General features: G+C 36.5%; 1 protein-coding gene across 2 annotated transcripts in view; it reads left to right on the top strand.

Annotated features, from left to right (window-relative positions):
* Positions 1-645: 645 nt before the first annotated feature.
* Positions 646-19211, top strand: part of RBBP6 (RB binding protein 6, ubiquitin ligase) — a 32206-nt gene continuing 13640 nt past the window's right edge. Inside the window, exons 1-8 of one of the 2 annotated variants that reach the window (XM_065892151.1) lie at positions 646-1884; positions 6463-6562; positions 8829-8865; positions 13271-13315; positions 15408-15496; positions 15611-15707; positions 16060-16199; positions 18965-19137. In XM_065892151.1, coding sequence (XP_065748223.1) covers positions 1719-1884; positions 6463-6562; positions 8829-8865; positions 13271-13315; positions 15408-15496; positions 15611-15707; positions 16060-16199; positions 18965-19137 — 847 coding nt within the window. In that variant the 5' untranslated portion in view covers positions 646-1718. The remainder of the gene's footprint in view (positions 1885-6462; positions 6563-8828; positions 8866-13270; positions 13316-15407; positions 15497-15610; positions 15708-16059; positions 16200-18964; positions 19138-19211) is intronic. The other variant, XM_065892152.1, reaches the window with a different exon arrangement.

The following is a 19211-nucleotide window of genomic DNA, read 5'->3' as shown; positions in this document are numbered from 1 at the left end:
ATTGAACCATGTGCCAGGGACGGTCCTAAACAATGGATATGTATTCATTAATTTAATCTCTAACAACCCAGTAAACCAAATACGATTTTTTAAACAACATTTTATAATATAACCGAGGAAACTAAGGCACAGAGGAGTAAAATCTAGAGTCCCCACAGCTAGGATTCCAACCCAGACAACTAGGCTCCCGAGCGTGAAAATACTGTAAAGCGCTTACCCCCATGCTTAATATATCAAGCATATACTTAAAGAGCTCAATATATCTTTACAGTAGTGGTTGTTATCAGTTCAAGCCCGGGGCTGCTCCAGAATTTCTCCTTAGGAAGAACGTTAGGTAACCAGTTTGTTGTAAGAGGAAGCTAGGGGGTGCTTGCATAGCAACCATAGTTTACTGCATTTCAACCATAATGCTTATTTAAACTGGGGAGAGGAATCGGTGGTTCCCCCCCGCCCTTTGAGGCAGATGGTTTCTTCCGTTCTCCCGGATGGTTTAGGTTACGCGCTCGGGAGTCACAAAGCGCGGGGTCACGTGGGCGGGCCGGTGCGCTTTGTGACGCCGCAGGCCCCGCCCTTCGTCCCGCCTATGAGAGCACGTCAGGCCCGCCCCGCGCGCGCCGCCCGTGCAATCCCTGCTTAAGAGACCCCGGAGTGGGGCGCTCGTCCGAAGCCAGGCCGCGTCCGCCATAGTGGTTGGCTTGGAGGTGTCGCCGGCACCTGGCGAGAACCCGAGAGCGGCGGGGGGGGCGAAACAAAAAGGGAGCCGGCGGAGCCCTCGCCGTTGCCCGGCGGTTTCCGGGCCTAATCTTTCGGTACTGGGCCGAAAGGCGACGGAAGCGAAAGGCGAGAGAAGCGCGGAGCACTCGGCGAGAGGAAGCGTCAGGGAGCCTCGGCGGTGTCGCCAGGGTCAGCCGAAGCCCCCCGGCCGCTGGCTGGGGCCCGGGGTGGTGAGGAGGCGCTGCAAGGCCTAGCCGAGGCCTAGTACCGGCTTTGTGTCTGAGGCGGCGTTGGCGGCGGCGGCGGCGGGGGGGAGGCGGAGCTGGGGGCGGCCTGCGGGAAGGCCTCTCCTCCGCCGACCGCGCGTTTCGGCCTAGGCCGCGGGGCCGCCCGTGGCCTCCGGGGAGCAGGCGAAAGGGGTCTGTGTGTGGTGGGGGCCTGGGCCTGGGGCAGCCGACGCCGGTCGTCCGGAAGCCAGGAGGAGGCGAGAGGCCGCTCGTGGACTCCGGGCCTAGGCCCTCTCCCCTCAACCTTCTCCCGGGGCCTGGGTCACCCCCGTCCACGGAGAGAGAGACCAACCGGGAGGTGCGGCCGCGCTATGGACCCCTGACCCCGCGGGGTCGCTCGGACTTTAACGTGTGGACTGACCGCTACTGACTGCACCGCCTGCCCCCGTCTCCTGCCGGCCCTTAGCATGAGCGAGGGGGACCCAGCGGGGTGACATTGTGCCCGTTGGCGGATTCTCACTTGCCCCCTGCCCCGTCCTCGTCCTCCTCCTCCCACATGAAGCGATTTTGAATATCCGGGGGGGGGGGGTGTTCTGGATTATTGTTTTTACGAACCCCCGCTTGTGGCTGGGGGGGTTATTTAATCTGAGGCCTTAGGGTCCTTCGGTGTCTCTTGAGTGTTCTGTGTGTGTACATATTTTGCTCTTAAGTTTATAAATATACATACATTGAGCGTGTCCACGTCTCCTCGCTGAACCTTAGGAATCCTTTGGCACCATGTCCTGTGTGCATTATAAATTTTCCTCTAAACTCAACTATGATACCGTCACCTTTGATGGGCTCCACATCTCCCTTTGCGATTTAAAGAAGCAGATTATGGGGAGAGAGAAGCTGAAAGCTGCCGACTGCGACCTGCAGATCACCAACGCGCAGACGAAAGAAGGTAAGAGCCACAGGGGCTCCAGATCCTCGCTGGTGGAAGAGATGCTGGTGGTGAGGTGCCTGGCAGGAGACTAACCGCCATGATGTCTCTTGTGGGACTGTTCGTTCAAACACTTTGGGGACGACTTTCATTGATAGCCAAGGGTTGCAGCAGTCGGCCCTGGAGTTTGACTTATTTGATTTCTACGTACTTGGATCATCTGGAACAGGCTGATCCCCAGTCGTGCAAAGTCTGATGATTCCTCCCAAATGATTTTTTAAAACGAGGATTTCCGTGGCACAGGATGGGGGTGTTGTCCAGGTTCTCTGAGTGCTTGCCCTGGGGCGTTTTCTAACCTGTTTTTCTTCAGAAGGAGGGGAGGAGCGCATAAGCCAGGCTGCTTATTTGTTAAAGCAGCACTAGAGATACTTTTCTAACTTTCTAACCTAACCACGTTTGGGGGTTTAATGGCAAATTCTATGTTCTCTTCTCCCTCTCCTGATTTATTTAGTTAGTTTTAAATTTTGGAGTTGCCTGCGTTGTGGTGAAGGATCCTCACTTTAATGTTGTAGAGGATTTAATCCAGCCAGTCTTTAATGTTGGAATTGCTTTTGGAACTTGGTATATTCCGGTGTGACCACTTTTGTCTTGTGTGTGAATTCCAGAATTAGTAATGCAGTAATTAGGTAGTTGAACTCTTAGTTCATCACATTACTCTCAAACTTCAGCAATTTCTTAAAGATCAAAAGTACAGGTTTTTCTTTTTTTTTTGAATAGTAATTGCTAGACTTTATATGATTATGTTGATACTAGGATACTGAAAAATAGTCGGCTGCTACCATATGAGTAGCTTATTTATAGAAGCCACTCATTGGAATCTTTAAGTTCTTTCTCCTTTTTAAAAGCATTTTATACTATATTGAGAATGTAGCATAGGTATGAGAATGAGACAAAATGGCCTTTTCAGATTCTGCCTTTGAGCTTGTTTTGGTTTCTTTTTCGCATTACTGTAATGCTGATGTGTAGTTTTTAGTAGGTTAGTCTTTTGAGTTTTACTGATGGGATGAGAAGTAAAGTGAAGTGCTAGTTAGGGTATTTCATTGATCACTACATTTGGCTTAAGGTGGAACATGGGTTCTTTTAGTTGAAATTTGGGGGGGGGCCCCACATCTAGCATATAGTTTGGTAGGTAGAGTAACTCTTGTCATGTACAAGAGCTGTTTTCCATTTATCAGTACATCCAGACATAACTGTGTTATGTTAAGAAACTACTACTGGCATATCACAACTCAAAAATACTCAATAAGGAAGAACTTTATATACTCACTTGATAACACGTGAAAGAATAGTCTCCACTTCCCCCCCCCCCCACTTTTTTCAGTGTATCAGACCTAAGGGACACTTCATGTGAGGCTTTAGTAATTGTAATTATGTGGGAAAATTATTGGGGATCATGAACAGTTGAGAAACAGCTTTTAAAAATATTATTCAAGAAAATACCTTAAAGAAGATATTCTTTAAGGCCACAAAAGCATCCCTTAAGCATTATAGTCACGCTTAACAGAACAGATGGATTTACACGAATTTTAGGCCATCTTTGTATGTTAGTGATACTTAAAGAATGAGAGGAAAGAAAATATAAATGAAATTAGAGAATATTAAGGCAATTTTAATCACATACTACGCAATTTCATATTTTACTGGAGTATAACAGGATTTAATCATTTAAGGCTAGACTTTGTCCATCTTTTCCACCTAATAATTGATAACAGCTTTGTTAAACTGGAGTAAATTATTGTTGATGGAATTCTTGTCCATGAATTTAAGAGTTTTGTCATGCGTTGTTTTTTTTTTCTAAGCCAGGAAATTATATGATACGTTATTTTTACAAACGCTGAAATCAGGGAAGTGCTTTGCCCAGCAGCATATTTTTAATGTATTTGTGAACTGTCATTATTGGAGAAAGCTTTACTATTAGATTGGTTAAGAGAAGAGAAAATTTGCATCTTATGCAGTCCTCAAATTAGGAGAGAAAAAAGATATCTAGGCACTTAATGAGTTTTATGACAAATAGCATCCAGTATCACAAGGTAGCTGAGTAAGAATGCCACTTGGTTTTACCACCATCCAGTGAATTAAAGAGGACGGAATAAATATAGCTTCCTAGTTAGGAGATTGCCTAGGAAAGAATGCCAAACTGGATCACTTTCGTTTGTTTGAATTAATATTTCTATCATGTTTCTATAAAACATTCCTTACAGTTTTGGAAATCTGTCCATGTTTAGGACTCTTACATCTTAATTAGACTAAAATGCTTGGATCAGAATTTCATGTTTTAGATTTAAGAATTCTTCTTTATTTCTAGACTGTATTTCAAAATGAATCTCAGATTATCTTTTTTAATGTTTTTCCTGAATAAACTTGTTTTCCTAATTTTCTGCTTATTTGCAATCCCCCTCCAAAAAAAAACGCACACACACACACAACAAAACAACTTTTATCCTGAACTTAGTGTGAAAGATTTGGAAGCTGAGGATGAAGTATTTTCAAGACTGTTTCTCCATTTCTTAAATTCATCTTGTTTTTCATTTCATCCATAGTCTTCATGTTTTTGGATCCGAAATGACAGTGTTGCATAGAAAGGGTCTTTTGAAGTTAACAGACTACTTATTAAGGAGGTATTTAAAGGGTAAGAAATCATCAGTGTAACTCAGATACTTTAAAAGGTCAATTAGAAAGCATGTGGCAGCAGGGCACCAGACTTCAAGCTTGACAGAGCACTGTGTTGATCAAATGAATAAGTTGGATTGGAGAGCTCATGAACATATTTGCTATTTGTTCCCACAGTGAACTCTTTTGAGGGTTGTTACATAGGTAGAAGCTTAACTGTCCTGTGTTTGACACCAAGTTTTGGTTCCAGAATTTTTAAAAGATACCCCATCTCCCCTGCTCCCAGTTTTTCTTACTCAGATCTTGCTTGGAATTTGGGACTATCCTGAACTATCCAAAAGATAATGATGGTAGTCTTACATTGGTATGTGAAATCTAGGAAATTGCATCACTCTAATTGGATACTTGTGAAGATACAGCTTACTACCTGAAATATACTGAAAAGAGCCCTTTCCTGAACACTTTAGTTTATAACAGGAAATAGTAATAGTGTGATTAAAAATAATAGAGCTGATACATATATAAAAGCTTAAAATGCTTACATATGTGATAAACTTAAAATAATTAGAACAGTGGTAGTCAGCCCCTAGGTGCTGAGTAACATTAGTGAATCAGGTAAACTCAGTAATCTTAAAAGAGTGAACCCTGATACCTGATTGTGTGATTAAGGGAGATGGGTACATTTTTATATCTGTCTCCCTGTAGTGGATTATTTTTCTTTTTGGTAATTTTACAAATTCCTTTCATAGCAAATCTTTTTTTTTTTTTAACCATAGTTGAATTCATTGGTCCAGCTTCTTTTTTAATTTCGTTCTTAGAAAAGTATTGCAAGCAATAGTCCAAAGAGTAGAAAAATTCTTCCTCCCTGTTTGTCTTCTGAGAAAGTGACATCCTTGTTCATCCAGTTGCTTAAGCCAGGAACCCAGGAATTCATACCTGATTCCTCTTTCACCTTCATCTCTGCCCCCGCATCCATCCGAAAGCCTTCGTTCTACCTCAAAACACTCTGACTCGATTTCTCTGTCACATTCCAGAACAGATCATTATTCTCTCTTACCTAAACTACGCAGCAATCTTCATATTAGTCACCCTGTTTCTATTCTTGTTCCCATGCAGGTTCATTCTCCACTTAGATACCAGAGTTATCTTTGTTTTTTAATATTGTTTTTAGAATTGTCATCATTTTTATTTAAAATCCTTCAGTGGCTTCCTGTTGTACTTAGAAACAAGATATGAATCAGGATATATAATGTGTACCTTTCTACCTGTATTTCAAGTCATTCTTTCATTTTCATCAGCTCTTCTGGCCTTTTTGTGTCATTTTTTCACATGCTTTTCCCTCTATCTGAAACATTCTTTGTCTGGTGTTTTTGCACATCTTGCTGGCTTCTTAGTCTCACATGTCAGTTCCTCAGAGGGGCCTTCCTTGAATCAACATACTATCCAAAGTTGCATCCACTTTTAATTCTTTATTACAAAGCCCTTTATTCTGTATTTGAAATGTGTCATATTTTAATTTTTTACTGTGTCTTACCCAGTAATACTGTGTTTAGGGCCTAGGAGAGAGAGAATGTTTGCATTCTAAATAACAGCTTTTTCTCATATAGTTCAGATGTTCTGCATTACTGGCTAAATAGAGAATGACTTAGTCTTTCTGAGATTTGGGGTTCCACAAAAGTAGAGGTGCCAGAGCCAAGAACCTGCTGATACTATTGGGTGTCCTTTTAAGAGAAACCCCTTATGGCTTTGGATATTTGTTCTGACAATTTCAGTAATCTAGATGTAAGGAGCATGTAGTTACTAATGCTCCTTTATATTTAAGATCATTTCCCGTAACGTTTATGTCTGGTTGAAGTTTTCTGTTTCTTGAGGACTATGAATTATCCAAATCCCAAATAGAAATTCAAATCTTTATTTTTTTATTTACAGAATATACTGATGATAATGCTCTAATTCCTAAGAATTCATCTGTAATTGTTAGAAGAATTCCTATTGGAGGTGTTAAATCTACAAGCAAGACATACGTTATGTAAGTATTTATTAAATCCCATGTTTAAGTTCTCAAAATAGACTTTTTTTGTGAGAAAGAACAAGTATATTTTAGAACTGAACTCATTACTTTACCCTAATAAGTATGTCTTCTTAATCCTTAAAATTGTGAGGATGAGTTTGTTTTTTCCTGATTTCTTCCCCCAGCTAACTTAACCTCTAGTTAGGAGTAAGAACTAATTAGAAAGATTTTTTGCTCTGTATAGGTAATATTTACAAAGACAAGAAAGTGATGTTCAAATTAGTGAATAAATATTTCTGAACCCTTCTTTGGTTTTTATTTGCCTGTACACTTTTTCCCCCTACCATTTTTTCACTACAGAAATGTATATTAAGTGTCTTAAGAGATCTGTCCTAAATGTTGTGTCAGCATCAAGAGTATTCAGTAATGCTAACATTTGTTCCTAATCAGTACGGGGCTTTTGTTGGGAAGCAACCACAGACACTGGAATCAGGCTTAGGTTTGACTCCATTTACTACTTCCCACCAGTTGTGTGAAGTTGTATTTGGATAAGTTACCTAAAGTCTGTGACTCAGATTCCTCAAAATAAAATAGGGATATGAGTATTTAACTCCAGGGAGTTGTAGGAATTAAATAGTGCCTGGCACATGGTAAATGCCCTTTATTGGAGTAAGAATGTGGTAATATCTTAGGAGTGGTCTAGAGCTTAAGAAATTCACTAAAGGGGCAGGATTAAAACTTTGTATCTAACTTTCTCTGCTTTCTTGAAATTTCAATGGTGATAACAATTAAAATATGTGAAAAGAGTAGCAACTTGAGCTATTTAAAGCATAGAGATTTTTACCTTACTTGAAATTCTGGCAAATTCTGCTTTTGGTCAATGAAACATTCTGGAATTTGCCAGTCCTAGGAAATGGAATGTGTTCTTGGAATTGAGGGAAAATAGTCATTTCCTGGAGCTTTACCTCATGTGGACAAGTTTTCTAAGAATATTCTCATTAGTTTAGTGTAAAGTTATATTCCATACGTTAACGTTTGGAGGTTCTTTTGTGTAATATCTTCTGTATAGCAACAACTTAAAAAGCTGAATACTTTTTTTTTCCTGTAAATACCAAGTGAACTATGTGCCTTTTACTTTACATAATTTTGAGACATTGTAAGAGAAGAATTAATTCCTAGAATCTAGTGTGAAGTTATTCCTTAATTTACCAAGTGCTTTTTAAAAATAGCAAGCATTCGATTTCAGTAGATTTTTTTGATATTCAGAGACTTTGAGGAGAGAATTGTTCAGAGTATCAATATTAGGGAAAATAGTTGCCCCTTAAAGAATTAAATGTGAATTCACTATGTATATGATTTCCTTTGTAATATACTTGCCTCGTGAAGTGCCTTTGAATTTGTTGAGCAAATACTAGTAAATTAAAACTTCATTTTTATCTCAGGACTTCCAAATCATGCACAAATTTAGAAACTCCATTCATACGCTGTCTGACATTTCTTTGTAGTCAGGATAACGTAAACTTAAAACTAAAACTAAGCCTTTAAAGGCTGTATTTTAGCAACTTGACTCTTGTCCCCTTTTCTGTGTGGACTTTTAAAGGAATTTCTCCTTGAGCTTATTTGTGTATGTATTTTAAAAATCAATTTGTTCAGGTCTCCATAACCAACTTATTTAACTTATTCTTTTAACCAAAATACTCTGTCAGACTGTTGATTTTTTTGGAACTTAGAATTCTTATTTAGTCTTTGGTCATTGTCTTGAGACTTTTAAAAAATTAAACTGCCAACCTTTCTGGATTTCAAATTTAGTTTTTGGAGCACAGCAATTTCTCAGGGATCCAAATTAAAAAATGTTAACAACAGTGGTCTTGCTTTAAGGAAATCCGATGTATGAAAATTCACGTCTGTACCTATTAAGAAACTGAGGAATAATGTTGTTCAATCTATTAAGAAATAATGGCAAAGTTTCTTAAATAACAAAATCCTCATACTACCTTTCAGAAAACATTTATTGTATAAGTGGCAAGATACACATCTATTCTAGAATTCCCCAGTATGGATTTTTTTTTTTTAAAACCAGAAATGCATCTTAAACTGTTCAAAGATAGTAAAGATTAATCAAGGTAGTGTGTTTATTACTTCTGAAATTGGCTGTTTTAAAATCTTTATGCCAAGGAAAAATTGTGTTCCTAAAAATGTGTGATTAGAGAGATGTTTTTATCACAAAAATTCATTAATAGCTACTCACAGAGAGCTAATGCTGATTTTCTTTTTGTCGTTTTAGAAGTCGAACTGAACCAGTGATGGGAACTTCAAAAGCAGTATGTAAAAACACAATCTCACACTTTTTCTACACATTGCTTTTACCTTTATAATGTAGCAGTGAAGTAAATCATTTTAGAACTTAATATCCAACTGATCATAGTACATATTGTAAATAAAATGTATTTGATTACAGCTCAGTTGAATATGGATATATGTGGCATAACTTGCACACTTTATTTTGTAGAAATGGGTAGTTTGTGCCCAGAAAACACTGTTTCATATTAAATATGATAGCATTCTTCCTGTATGACGCTGTGTTGTACAGTTAATGTATGATCTTTTTTTAGATCATGTAGGTTTTACACTAATGAACATGGTAACATGTTCTACATCTGTCTGTCTATAGTTAGTATTTTGTATGTATGTACAGGCTGTTGTGTGCTTTTTGTTTCTTGCAATAAAAAATGTTTGGAGTGTATATTTTGCCATTTTCACGTTGTATCACTTAGTTTTTCTTTTTTTGGTTTTTGGTTTTTTTTGGTTTTTGGTTTTTTTTCTGCCTGATTGATGGCTTTGAAAAATGCATTAGCAACATCCAAAGCATATATTTAAGGTTTGATTCTTTCTCCAGTTTCAGACACGTCATAGAAAAGAGCTTTCCAGAGACCATTGATGCAGCTTTTATTATTTACTTTTGCTTTATTTGGCAATTTTGAGCTCCTATTCTTTGTTTATATCTGTACTGTAAAGTGAAACCTGGAATTGGGCCCCCTACAAGTATATCAGTGTCTCGTCGATGATTTTGATGATTTTATACAATTGAGTACACCGTTCTCAAGTTTTAACAGAGGTCTTCTACTTCTCTAGTCTGCTCAGTTGTCCAAATTAAAATATTTCCTGTTTCTCATAAGATATTAAAATGCTGCATTAATTGTAAGCCAGCTGAAAGCTGTAGCTTATCAAAGGTAACTCCCCTTAACCAGGGTAACATCTTAACCTTAAGTATGACACCATTTTGACTTTGAGCTTTTAAGTGAAAGGTAGCAGCATTCCTAAGTTGTGGGGTGAAACATCCGTTTCAGAACAGAGATCTGTAGTAATTGGGTTCTGTAAACTTGATGGTGCTCTAAACATGACTGCTCAGGCTTGATTTGTACACAATACAAGATGTCTGAAATCTTCACGTAGAATTTAAGGGTATTGCTTGCTGTTTCAACTTTATCCTTTTAAAATGCTACTGATCTTTTAATTGTGTATCAGGCATTTCACTAACCTTGGATCATTGGATCTTAAACATGATAACATAGAATATCTGAACTTTGGACTTGTTCTCTATAAAGTATATGGCCTTTAGTTCTCATGGAACTAAATATAGTGATTCAAAAATCAGAACTCTTAGTGTTTGGGGTTTTTTTTTTCCCCCTCTTTGGGGTATATGGGTTTTTTTGGGGGGGGTGGTTAAAGCGTAATGCTGTAAAGACTGTCCACAGTTTCTGTTTTGCTGGTGATTGGTTTAAAACTGATTTTTATGTATCCAAATGCTAGCACAAATCAGATTGACTATACTGGTGACTGTAGTAGTTAATGTAACACATTTTGTATAAAGTACATTTTATATAGTATTTAAACTAATTCAGATGAAGTTTTATTTCTTGAAAACAATTATTTCCTTTTTGTTTATTAGCATGTGTATAAACACAGATCACATGTTCATAAATAAAGTTAACATTCTTTTAGCCTTGTGTGTTCCCTGGCATGTCTGTATTACACTTACAAGAAGCAGTTTATTTTATGCTTATTTAGGTTTCTCTTTTCTTTCTTCTTTTTTTAAAAAATAACTTTAAAAGTGGCTTTGATTTTTAGGTAGAATAATTTTAAGTGGAGATGTTAAGTAACTTAATATCCCCATCATTTATTTGCTTGGGGTACACTTGCTGACATTTAAGATTTGAGAGAATATATTCATAAAGTGTAATTAGTGCCCATCTTAGGAGACTTATGTGCATTGTGCAAATTCACAAAAGCCAATTAAGACAGAATCACTAAACCAGATTTTTAAATTCTAATTAGTAAAAGTAAATGTATGTACACTTTTGATAATTTAAGCCAGCTCTAATCAAGGATGACTGTTTCTATCTATATTCCACAACTTTTGTTTGTAGTCATCCTTCTATGTTGGTACTCCAAAGCTGCGGGTTCTTCCTGCTTACATTTTGTAAGATCCTTTAATTTCAAGCAAATATAGTTGGCATAAAAGATTTCAGATTCTTGCTTCCAGATGCAAGACCACAAATTAGATGTGAGAATGTGGGTTAATTTTGATGTCTATGGTGTGCATTAATCAGTGTTTTTGGAGACTATTTTTTTTAAGTAGCGTTTTTTTTAAAATCTGCAAGTTACTGTATTTATTGATGTTTAGTACGTATAAATTCCTAGTTTCTAAAGCATTTCTTGTCAGCATTTTACACTTATTTCTTAGTACCTTGCTATATGTAGAAAACAATTGGATGCTTTTCTAAATTTGTGGTAAATTTGACTTGTGAATTATAAGGTATTAAAGTGTTATAGGGATTATTTGGTGGAAAAAGATGATTTAGATGCTGTTGAATATCTGAAACCACTTTTAACCAGATAAATATACACTACTAATAACAAGTTGGCAGAAATCTAAAAGAAACGATAGGAAGGCCCAGCATAATAACAAAAAGACAGCTATATCTTAAGAGTGGGAAGAACAAAAAAATGTTAGTTTTTTCCAGCAATAAAAAAAGGTGATATAACTGATTGCTTTCTTTCTAAGGAAATGATCAGTATGCATATTCTAGACAATAATAGGCTATTTTTAAAGGCTGTTAATTTCATGGATTGACAGCAGTTTGTTCAGTCCTTGTTTCTTAAAATTCAGGTAATTCCTGGTTGATATATCAATAAAATGTTACCCTCTTCAAAATAGATTGAATAGGTCAGAATTTGTTCTGGATAAAAATAGTCTATTTATGTGTTCTTTCAATTTTTCTTTTTTAAATTTACCTCCTGAGATACTCGTTCTTTAAAGAAAGAACACTTCAAAGCTGCACGAGAGTGAGAACCCACTGGTGGGTTATATGGCTAGGAATGTATGTGGGATTAGTGCATTATGGACTCTGTAGTCCCTCAATGTGGAGCTAAGAACCTTTTGTTTAAATAAACATCCCAGTAATAATATCCATCAAACTAACATTTAAAACTCTTAAGATATTTATAAGATGTATTTTAAATTTAGCCAACATCAGTTTTGTTTCCATTTGTTGAATTACTGCTGTGGTGGGCATTGGGCTAAGAACTTCATATCGAAACTGATTACATTTCTGTTTGGGGCTCTAAGTCATGCTGCTTTTATTTTAATACTCTCAGTTCTCTGGAATACCTGAAAAATACATGATGAAGACTCACTTTTTTTTCTTTGATGCAGACAACTTGTTACATTCTCTCCATTTTAAAGAAGAGTTCTGACCAATAATGCATGAGAAATTTATAACATGTCGAATAAGCGGCCCACTTACTGCATAGGAAGCTAATAATGTTTTCATTTTGGTACACTTGTAGGGAAATCATATCTTTAGAGTTAGAGGCTGAAGGTGTGTGCATACACACATACATAAACATTTTTTTAAACTGATATTAACATATTCAGGGGGACAATAAGAAGTTTTAAATGTCACATTTGAAAAAAAATGTTTTTTAAAGCCCTTTTATATCCATGTTTAATACTTGCTCTGTTTGATTAAATTAACTTTCTTTTCTCTGCATATTAAAGTCCATTCTGTAACTGCTCTGTTTGCCCTGCCCCGGGGTACCTTTTGTTTCCCTTTATTTGGCTTAACATCTTTGCCCTGATAAAGCTGTGGTTTCTTTGGCAAGATTAGCTATTGTTACTCTTTGTATGGGAGAATAAATGAACTTATTCAGACTGAGCAGTACATACTCAAAGAAGAAAAAGTAGCAATTATCTGGAACCTGTTTTATTAAAGCAATTATCTGAGCCTTTAAAGAGCTGCTTGTTTTTACAGTGTTATATAATGGCATTACGGGAAAGTTCGAAAGATTTCTTATTCTCTCTTCTAGTGTACATTGTCTTGAGCATTATCAAATTTAGAGACCATTGATAGACATGGGACTCTTTCTTAGTATTAAACCACCACTCTGAACAGGTTTCCTATGTGATATAGTGTTCTTTACCCTGTTTTCTCATTGTAATTGAGTCCCTATCAACAGTTAGCCTTTATTTACTGTATGTGGGATGTGTGGAGAAGGATAAGTGGGGTGAGTTACATTTCAGCTTTAAAACAAGATAACATTCTTTAGAAAACGTCTAAGAAAAATGCCCAGTATTTGAACATTAAGTGGCAGTAGGGACTAAATGATCACTTTCAGATGTTTTCAGTGTGGAACTTGAATGTGTGTTTAATTTTTTGTGAACAGATTGATGACTCTTCTGCGTCTATTTCTCTGGCCCAGCTTACAAAGGTATATATATATATATATATATTCTTGAAAATATAAATCTTTTTCTAACATCGTATTTTTTTGTTGTTGTTTAATGTGGAACAGTGTTTTAAGAGGGGTTGGGGGAGGAGATATTTTGCAGACACATTGTACGTACTATTACTATCCTGTAAAGAGTAGTTGCTGTTTTGAGAAGATAGGGGGAGTATTTTGCAATCAGCTTCACCATAATGTTGGAGTATTGTTCATCTTCAAGACAGAAGAAACACATGAAGCTACACTTACTCGCTTTTTTCCCCTCATACATTTTGTTTAATTATACATTGGAAACTAGCAAATTTCTGGAGGAATTCCCTGGTTTTGGCTGTAAATTATGTGGACTTTACGCAGCCAAAATAGAAGCTTTCCTTTACATGGACGATTGCGTGGTTATTTCTTGAATATTTGAATTGATCCCTTGAAGGTCAACATTTTAAATGTGATACAATTGTTTCTTTATGCTATAGACTTGTAGTCTGTCTGCATTAGAAAAAGTTTTAAACAACCTAATTTGTTTGAACACAGACTACATGAATTGTGTAAATGTATAAAGTTGTTTGCAGGAATATACCAATGTGTATGTTTGGCAGAGGGGAAAATTGTTACCTCCTGAAATCATTGTATATGCCATGTTTTGCGATAAGATTGCTTGCAATTTTCTGCTCAACAATGTGTACCTTTTGTTTGGGAAAGCACTAGTGATGGATTAATTTTTAAAACAACAGACTTAGTTTGCAAATTGTGCCTTTAGGGGAAAAAAGGCAAATATTACAGATCAGGCAGATTTTTGAGGGCCAAGAAGGAAGTTTTCCAGTTTTCCGAAAATCGTTTTTTCCCTATCAGAAATGTAAAACCAAATTTAGCAACCGAGGTTAATGAGTTAGATGAGTTTTCCATTAGTGCTGTCCCTATCTTGTCTTTGGCTTTGTTATAGGTTTTGTCCTTATCCCCTAGAATGTATCCCCCAAAATGTCCTAGTAACAAATACAGCTTTTTAAGTTCCTGTTGTGGGAAAAGTAAACATTAAAGTTGATGATTCTAAAACATGAAGTGGGCTAAAACCAATCTCTATAATTTTTTAATGCAAAGTGGTTTAGCATAGAGTTAACATCTTTAGCAATTTATAGTTCACTGTTTTAATTCATGTGTACTGTAAGGACCATATTTGAGTTTTGGTCTATTCCTACCATTGTTTCTTTGTGGGAAGCAGTTGCGGAGTTTTGGAGGTTTGGGGGATTTTTTTTTTTTTTTAAACTATCTGTAAGTTACTGTTTGGGTTCAAACAAATTAGTTGTTCAACATCTGTAATCCAGTTTTCTGTAAATGTTGCTGTTGTTTTAAGCTCTGTTAATGTTAAGCATTCTTTGTATATAAAATTACAATAAAGTGTTAAAACTGGTTGCTTGTTTTGTGGATGAATGTAAAGCTAAAACCTAATGAATGGCTGATATGAGTGCTAGATGCTTGAAGATTCAAGTTATTAGGACTCACTCCCTTAGACCCTGCTTATATCTAGACTATTGTATGTAATACCTTAAAGTTCATAAATCTTTGGAGAGTTGGATTTAAAATTTGAATGCTCAGTGCATGTGCTTTGCACTTAGTTTGAAATTTGACACCACTACCTAAAGAGCCTTCTGACTTGTAGTATCTGCTGCATAATATGTTCAGTTGTTCTACCCCCAACCCTACCTCCAAGTTATATGCTTGACATTTGATGCTTAATGCTGTGACACTTGAACTGTTTTTAAGACTTAAAAACATCAAGTGTTTCTCTCCTAGCTTAATCTCAGTTTTTAACTCTTAGAAGAGTAGTGTGCAAATCTTAAATGTAAGGTACAAACAGGGTCTAAGGTTTGAGTGCCCCCAGAAAGACTTTCTTCAGCACCATAGACACCCAAACATCATGTAATGACCTAATGAACTCCCAGTGCGTCTTCTAGGTTATACTTGTAAATAACTGTTTTTATGCAAGATTAGATACTGCTCTTTACAGGATGAGTGGTGTTGTCTTTGGCTGTGTGGTCTTAAATGTGTTTCTAATGTGTGTGTCAAATAATTACCTGTTAAACAGACTGCCAATCTGGCTGAAGCCAATGCTTCTGAAGAAGATAAAATTAAAGCAATGATGTCGCAATCTGGCCATGAATACGACCCAGTCAAGTAAGTTCATAAATACTTTAAACTAATAGGTACTTTGGGGTGGGGTCTCCCCCCCATATCAAAAGCATTTTTTTCAACTCTTTGTGTACATGTAATTTTTTTTTCCCCTTTCAGTTACATGAAGAAACCTCTAGGTCCACCACCTCCATCTTATACTTGTTTCCGTTGTGGTAAACCTGGCCATTATATTAAGAATTGCCCAACAAATGGGGTAAGTTCAAAGTAGAAACTATGATACACCTTATTTTTCTTAAAATCTTTTCTTAGCCATATTATTTTTCTTGGTAAATACTGCCTTCTCTATTAAAACGGCAAATGAGCATAGCTTTTAGAGCCAAACTGCCAGGCTTCAAATCTTGACACTGCCACTGAGTGAGCAAGTTACTTGATTTCTCCAAGCCTGTTATTTCTTCTCTGTGAAATGGAGGTAATAATAGTACTTACCTCACATGGCTGTTGTGAGGATTAAATGAGATCATATATGATAGCACTGCGTGTTAGCTAATATTAAATAAAGGTAACTGCTTTTTCTCTTCCTCCTCTCTCCTTTCCCGTACATATAGGATAAGAACTTTGAATCTGGTCCTAGGATTAAAAAGAGCACTGGAATTCCCAGAAGTTTTATGATGGAGGTGAAAGATCCTAACATGAAAGGTGCAATGCTTACCAACACTGGAAAATATGCAATACCAACTATAGATGCGTAAGTATTCAAATTAGGAATGATCTATGGAGACTACAGTCAGTCCAGGTGATAGTGTTTTATTTAATCTTGGGCTTGTAAGTTGGCTACTTGGATTCCTTATGAACGTTGTATACCAAGACTTAGTCTCCACATGTTGCATTTCTGTGTTAAGAATGAGGCTGCAGTCTGCTCCATTTAAAGCAAATTTAAAATGGATTTGGGGGTTTTTTTGCTGCCAGTGAGTGCCACTTCCCTTGTGATCTTCTAATTTTTCTTTTTCTGTCATTCCCTGCTTTCTTCTTCATTCACATACATACTCCCACATAGTCTTATATGCTGTTTGCATCCTTTAAAAGAACAAGACAAGTATCTTAAACTTTCTGAGAAGCAGGACGGTTAAGAATAAAAGTTCTGCAATATATCAAGGCAAATTTAAGTGCCAAGATTAAAGGAAATGCTGAGGTATCTTGAATAATTTTGGATGTACTGTGTGAGTCTTAAGATTCTGAAGTGTGGTTTATTTTATAAACCATTAGTTCAGATCGGCTATAGCTCTATAAGCTATACCTTAATGCTTATTTTTAATGTGTTTTCAGATTTTATTTTATGAGCCAATTTTTAATGAAATGAATAGACAGTAAACCTAGAGGCATAGTTCAACTAGGTAACTTCCCATTTTATATGCTTTTATTAATACATTTAATTACCTTTTTGATTACCATCAACAGTTGTAAAGTCTCACAATATAAAACACAATATTAAGTGTTCTTTGGAATATGGTTCGCTAACTTAATCGTGCATAAGAATCTCTTACAAAAGTGTGTTAAATAACCTAGGTACCCTGCCCCGCCCCCAGGGATTATATGATGAGACTCTGAGTCTGCATTTTTTAACAAGTCCTCAAGGAGATTATGAGTTTAGGGGATCCTTAGGGCATACCTTGAGAAACATCAATTTAGAGAGTAGATGTCCATGTTCTTAGTGACAAAATGTATATTAAGAACAGTTTTCCTCAGCTTCATGCTATATTGTCAGATGTGGTGAGCAGGTAAGGATGATGAAAATGGCTATGCTTACAGAATGATACTGAAAAAAGATTGTTTTTGAGTAGGTAAATACATTGTTTTTGAGTAAATACATTGTTGTAGTTCACAGATGAGAATTAATGTTTTCCTAAACTCCCAACCTTACTCACTTTCTCAACTTCACTCCCATCTATTTTTTATCAGTCTACCATCCTGTGTTTTTGTGGTTCATCTTAGAGCAATTTGTTGTTACGCTGTTTCTAATTCAGACATTTCATACATGATCCCAAACAGCTTTAGGTTGAAATTGATGACTTTTACAGACACAATTTAAGAGCAGACGGCTACATATTAATATAATATGTAGATATTAAAGTATTTAAATAGAAATTTGTGTTGGAAAAGTTAACATCACCTGTGAACCCCTACTAATAATTAACTTCATTGCTTTTGAATACTGAAATACAAAAGCCCATCTGTGCCAAACACACAGCAAATACTGGGGAAAATGGGAACCCAAATATTTTAAATGAAACTTTCACCTTCTCCACTAACACCACTGATAAGCAACTTAGACTCTTCTTCTGTTTCTTTTTCTATCCTCTCTTCTCCTCTTTTTTTTTTTTTTTTTCTTTTCTCTCTTTTGGGCAGTGGGAGACTCCTCTTTCACAAATTGGGAACAATGGGGCATAAGCAAATTGATACATATTTCTGGAATCGTGGTGATGTCTATGGAGCAACTGCAACACAAATAACACACCTAAGGTACCCTGCTCTGTCCAGATGAGATTCTTTCATTTTAGCATTTGAGATGAACACACTCTGTTCCTGAATGAAACAGAAAGGATTTCTCTGGGAATTCCTGTGTTTTACAAATGTGCCTGATTACAAAGATGAGGGTGTTGGAAGCACTGGTGATAAGTCTGAGAATAGAATATTTTGGTTTTTTATTTTTAGTATATTTAATACCCAACATTTCTGCAAAGTACATTTCTACGAAAAATGGACCTCCAAATATCTAATGAGGTGTTCCTTTAAATTTTTTACACATATTTTTAATATTTAAGTCATGAATATTTCTTAATTGACTATAAATAGATTAATCTCTCTTAAAATGTTAAGTATAGTAGACCATTGTTTTGAAGTCTAATTCTGGCTATTAATTACTGGTGTGATTAGTGACATATTTCCCTTGAATTATCCCCCTTAATTGTGTAATGTCAGTTCCAATTTTAGTTTCCCATATTGTGGTATTCACATTAGTACCTTCACAAGTTTTGGGGACTGTTAGACTATGGAGGAAGAAAAAACAATTTTTTCCCCCAAGAAACATGGTAGTACAGAAAATAGTGATTAGGGTGTTGTCATAGCTTAAGCTCAAATCCCGTCTCTGCCACCCATATAAATATAACTTTGTGGCACTGATTGTGTCGCTTTACTTCTCTGGCTCTCAGTTCTTAGTTACAGATTCTACAGAACTTAGTTACAGTTCTTAGTTACAGATTCTAAGATCCTTTTAGCCACTTTCATAGCATTTTTTTTCTTTTTTGTTATACTTGTTTAGGATTTTGTTTTATATCTTTTTGTTCGGGGAGGATGTTCATAACTGCTCCCTTATTTTGGGAGGTACACAATTATATAAACTGATTTGACATTGTACTGAATGATAAGTACCCATTATGGTATAGTAGAATATATAAATTTTTTTGGAAATACTTTGCCTTAACAATGTTAAAACACTAAAACTTTCTTTTACAGAGAAGCATATGCAATTGGGAAAAAAGAAAAACCACCTTTTTTACCAGAGGAACCATCATCATCTTCAGAAGAAGATGATCCTATCCCAGATGAATTGTTGTGTCTCATCTGCAAAGATATTATGACTGATGCTGTTGTCATTCCATGCTGTGGAAATAGTTATTGTGATGAATGTAAGAAATGTTGAATCTTTGACAATACATAATTTAGAGTATGTGTATTTCCTTGGAAAGGCTGTTAGCAATAT

The sequence above is a fragment of the Phocoena phocoena genome, chromosome 15 (genome assembly GCF_963924675.1).
Source record: "Phocoena phocoena chromosome 15, mPhoPho1.1, whole genome shotgun sequence".
Taxonomy (NCBI): Eukaryota; Metazoa; Chordata; class Mammalia; order Artiodactyla; family Phocoenidae; genus Phocoena; species Phocoena phocoena.
The sequence above is the reverse complement of the archived record's forward strand: the minus strand, read 5'-3'. Positions and strand labels throughout refer to the sequence as shown.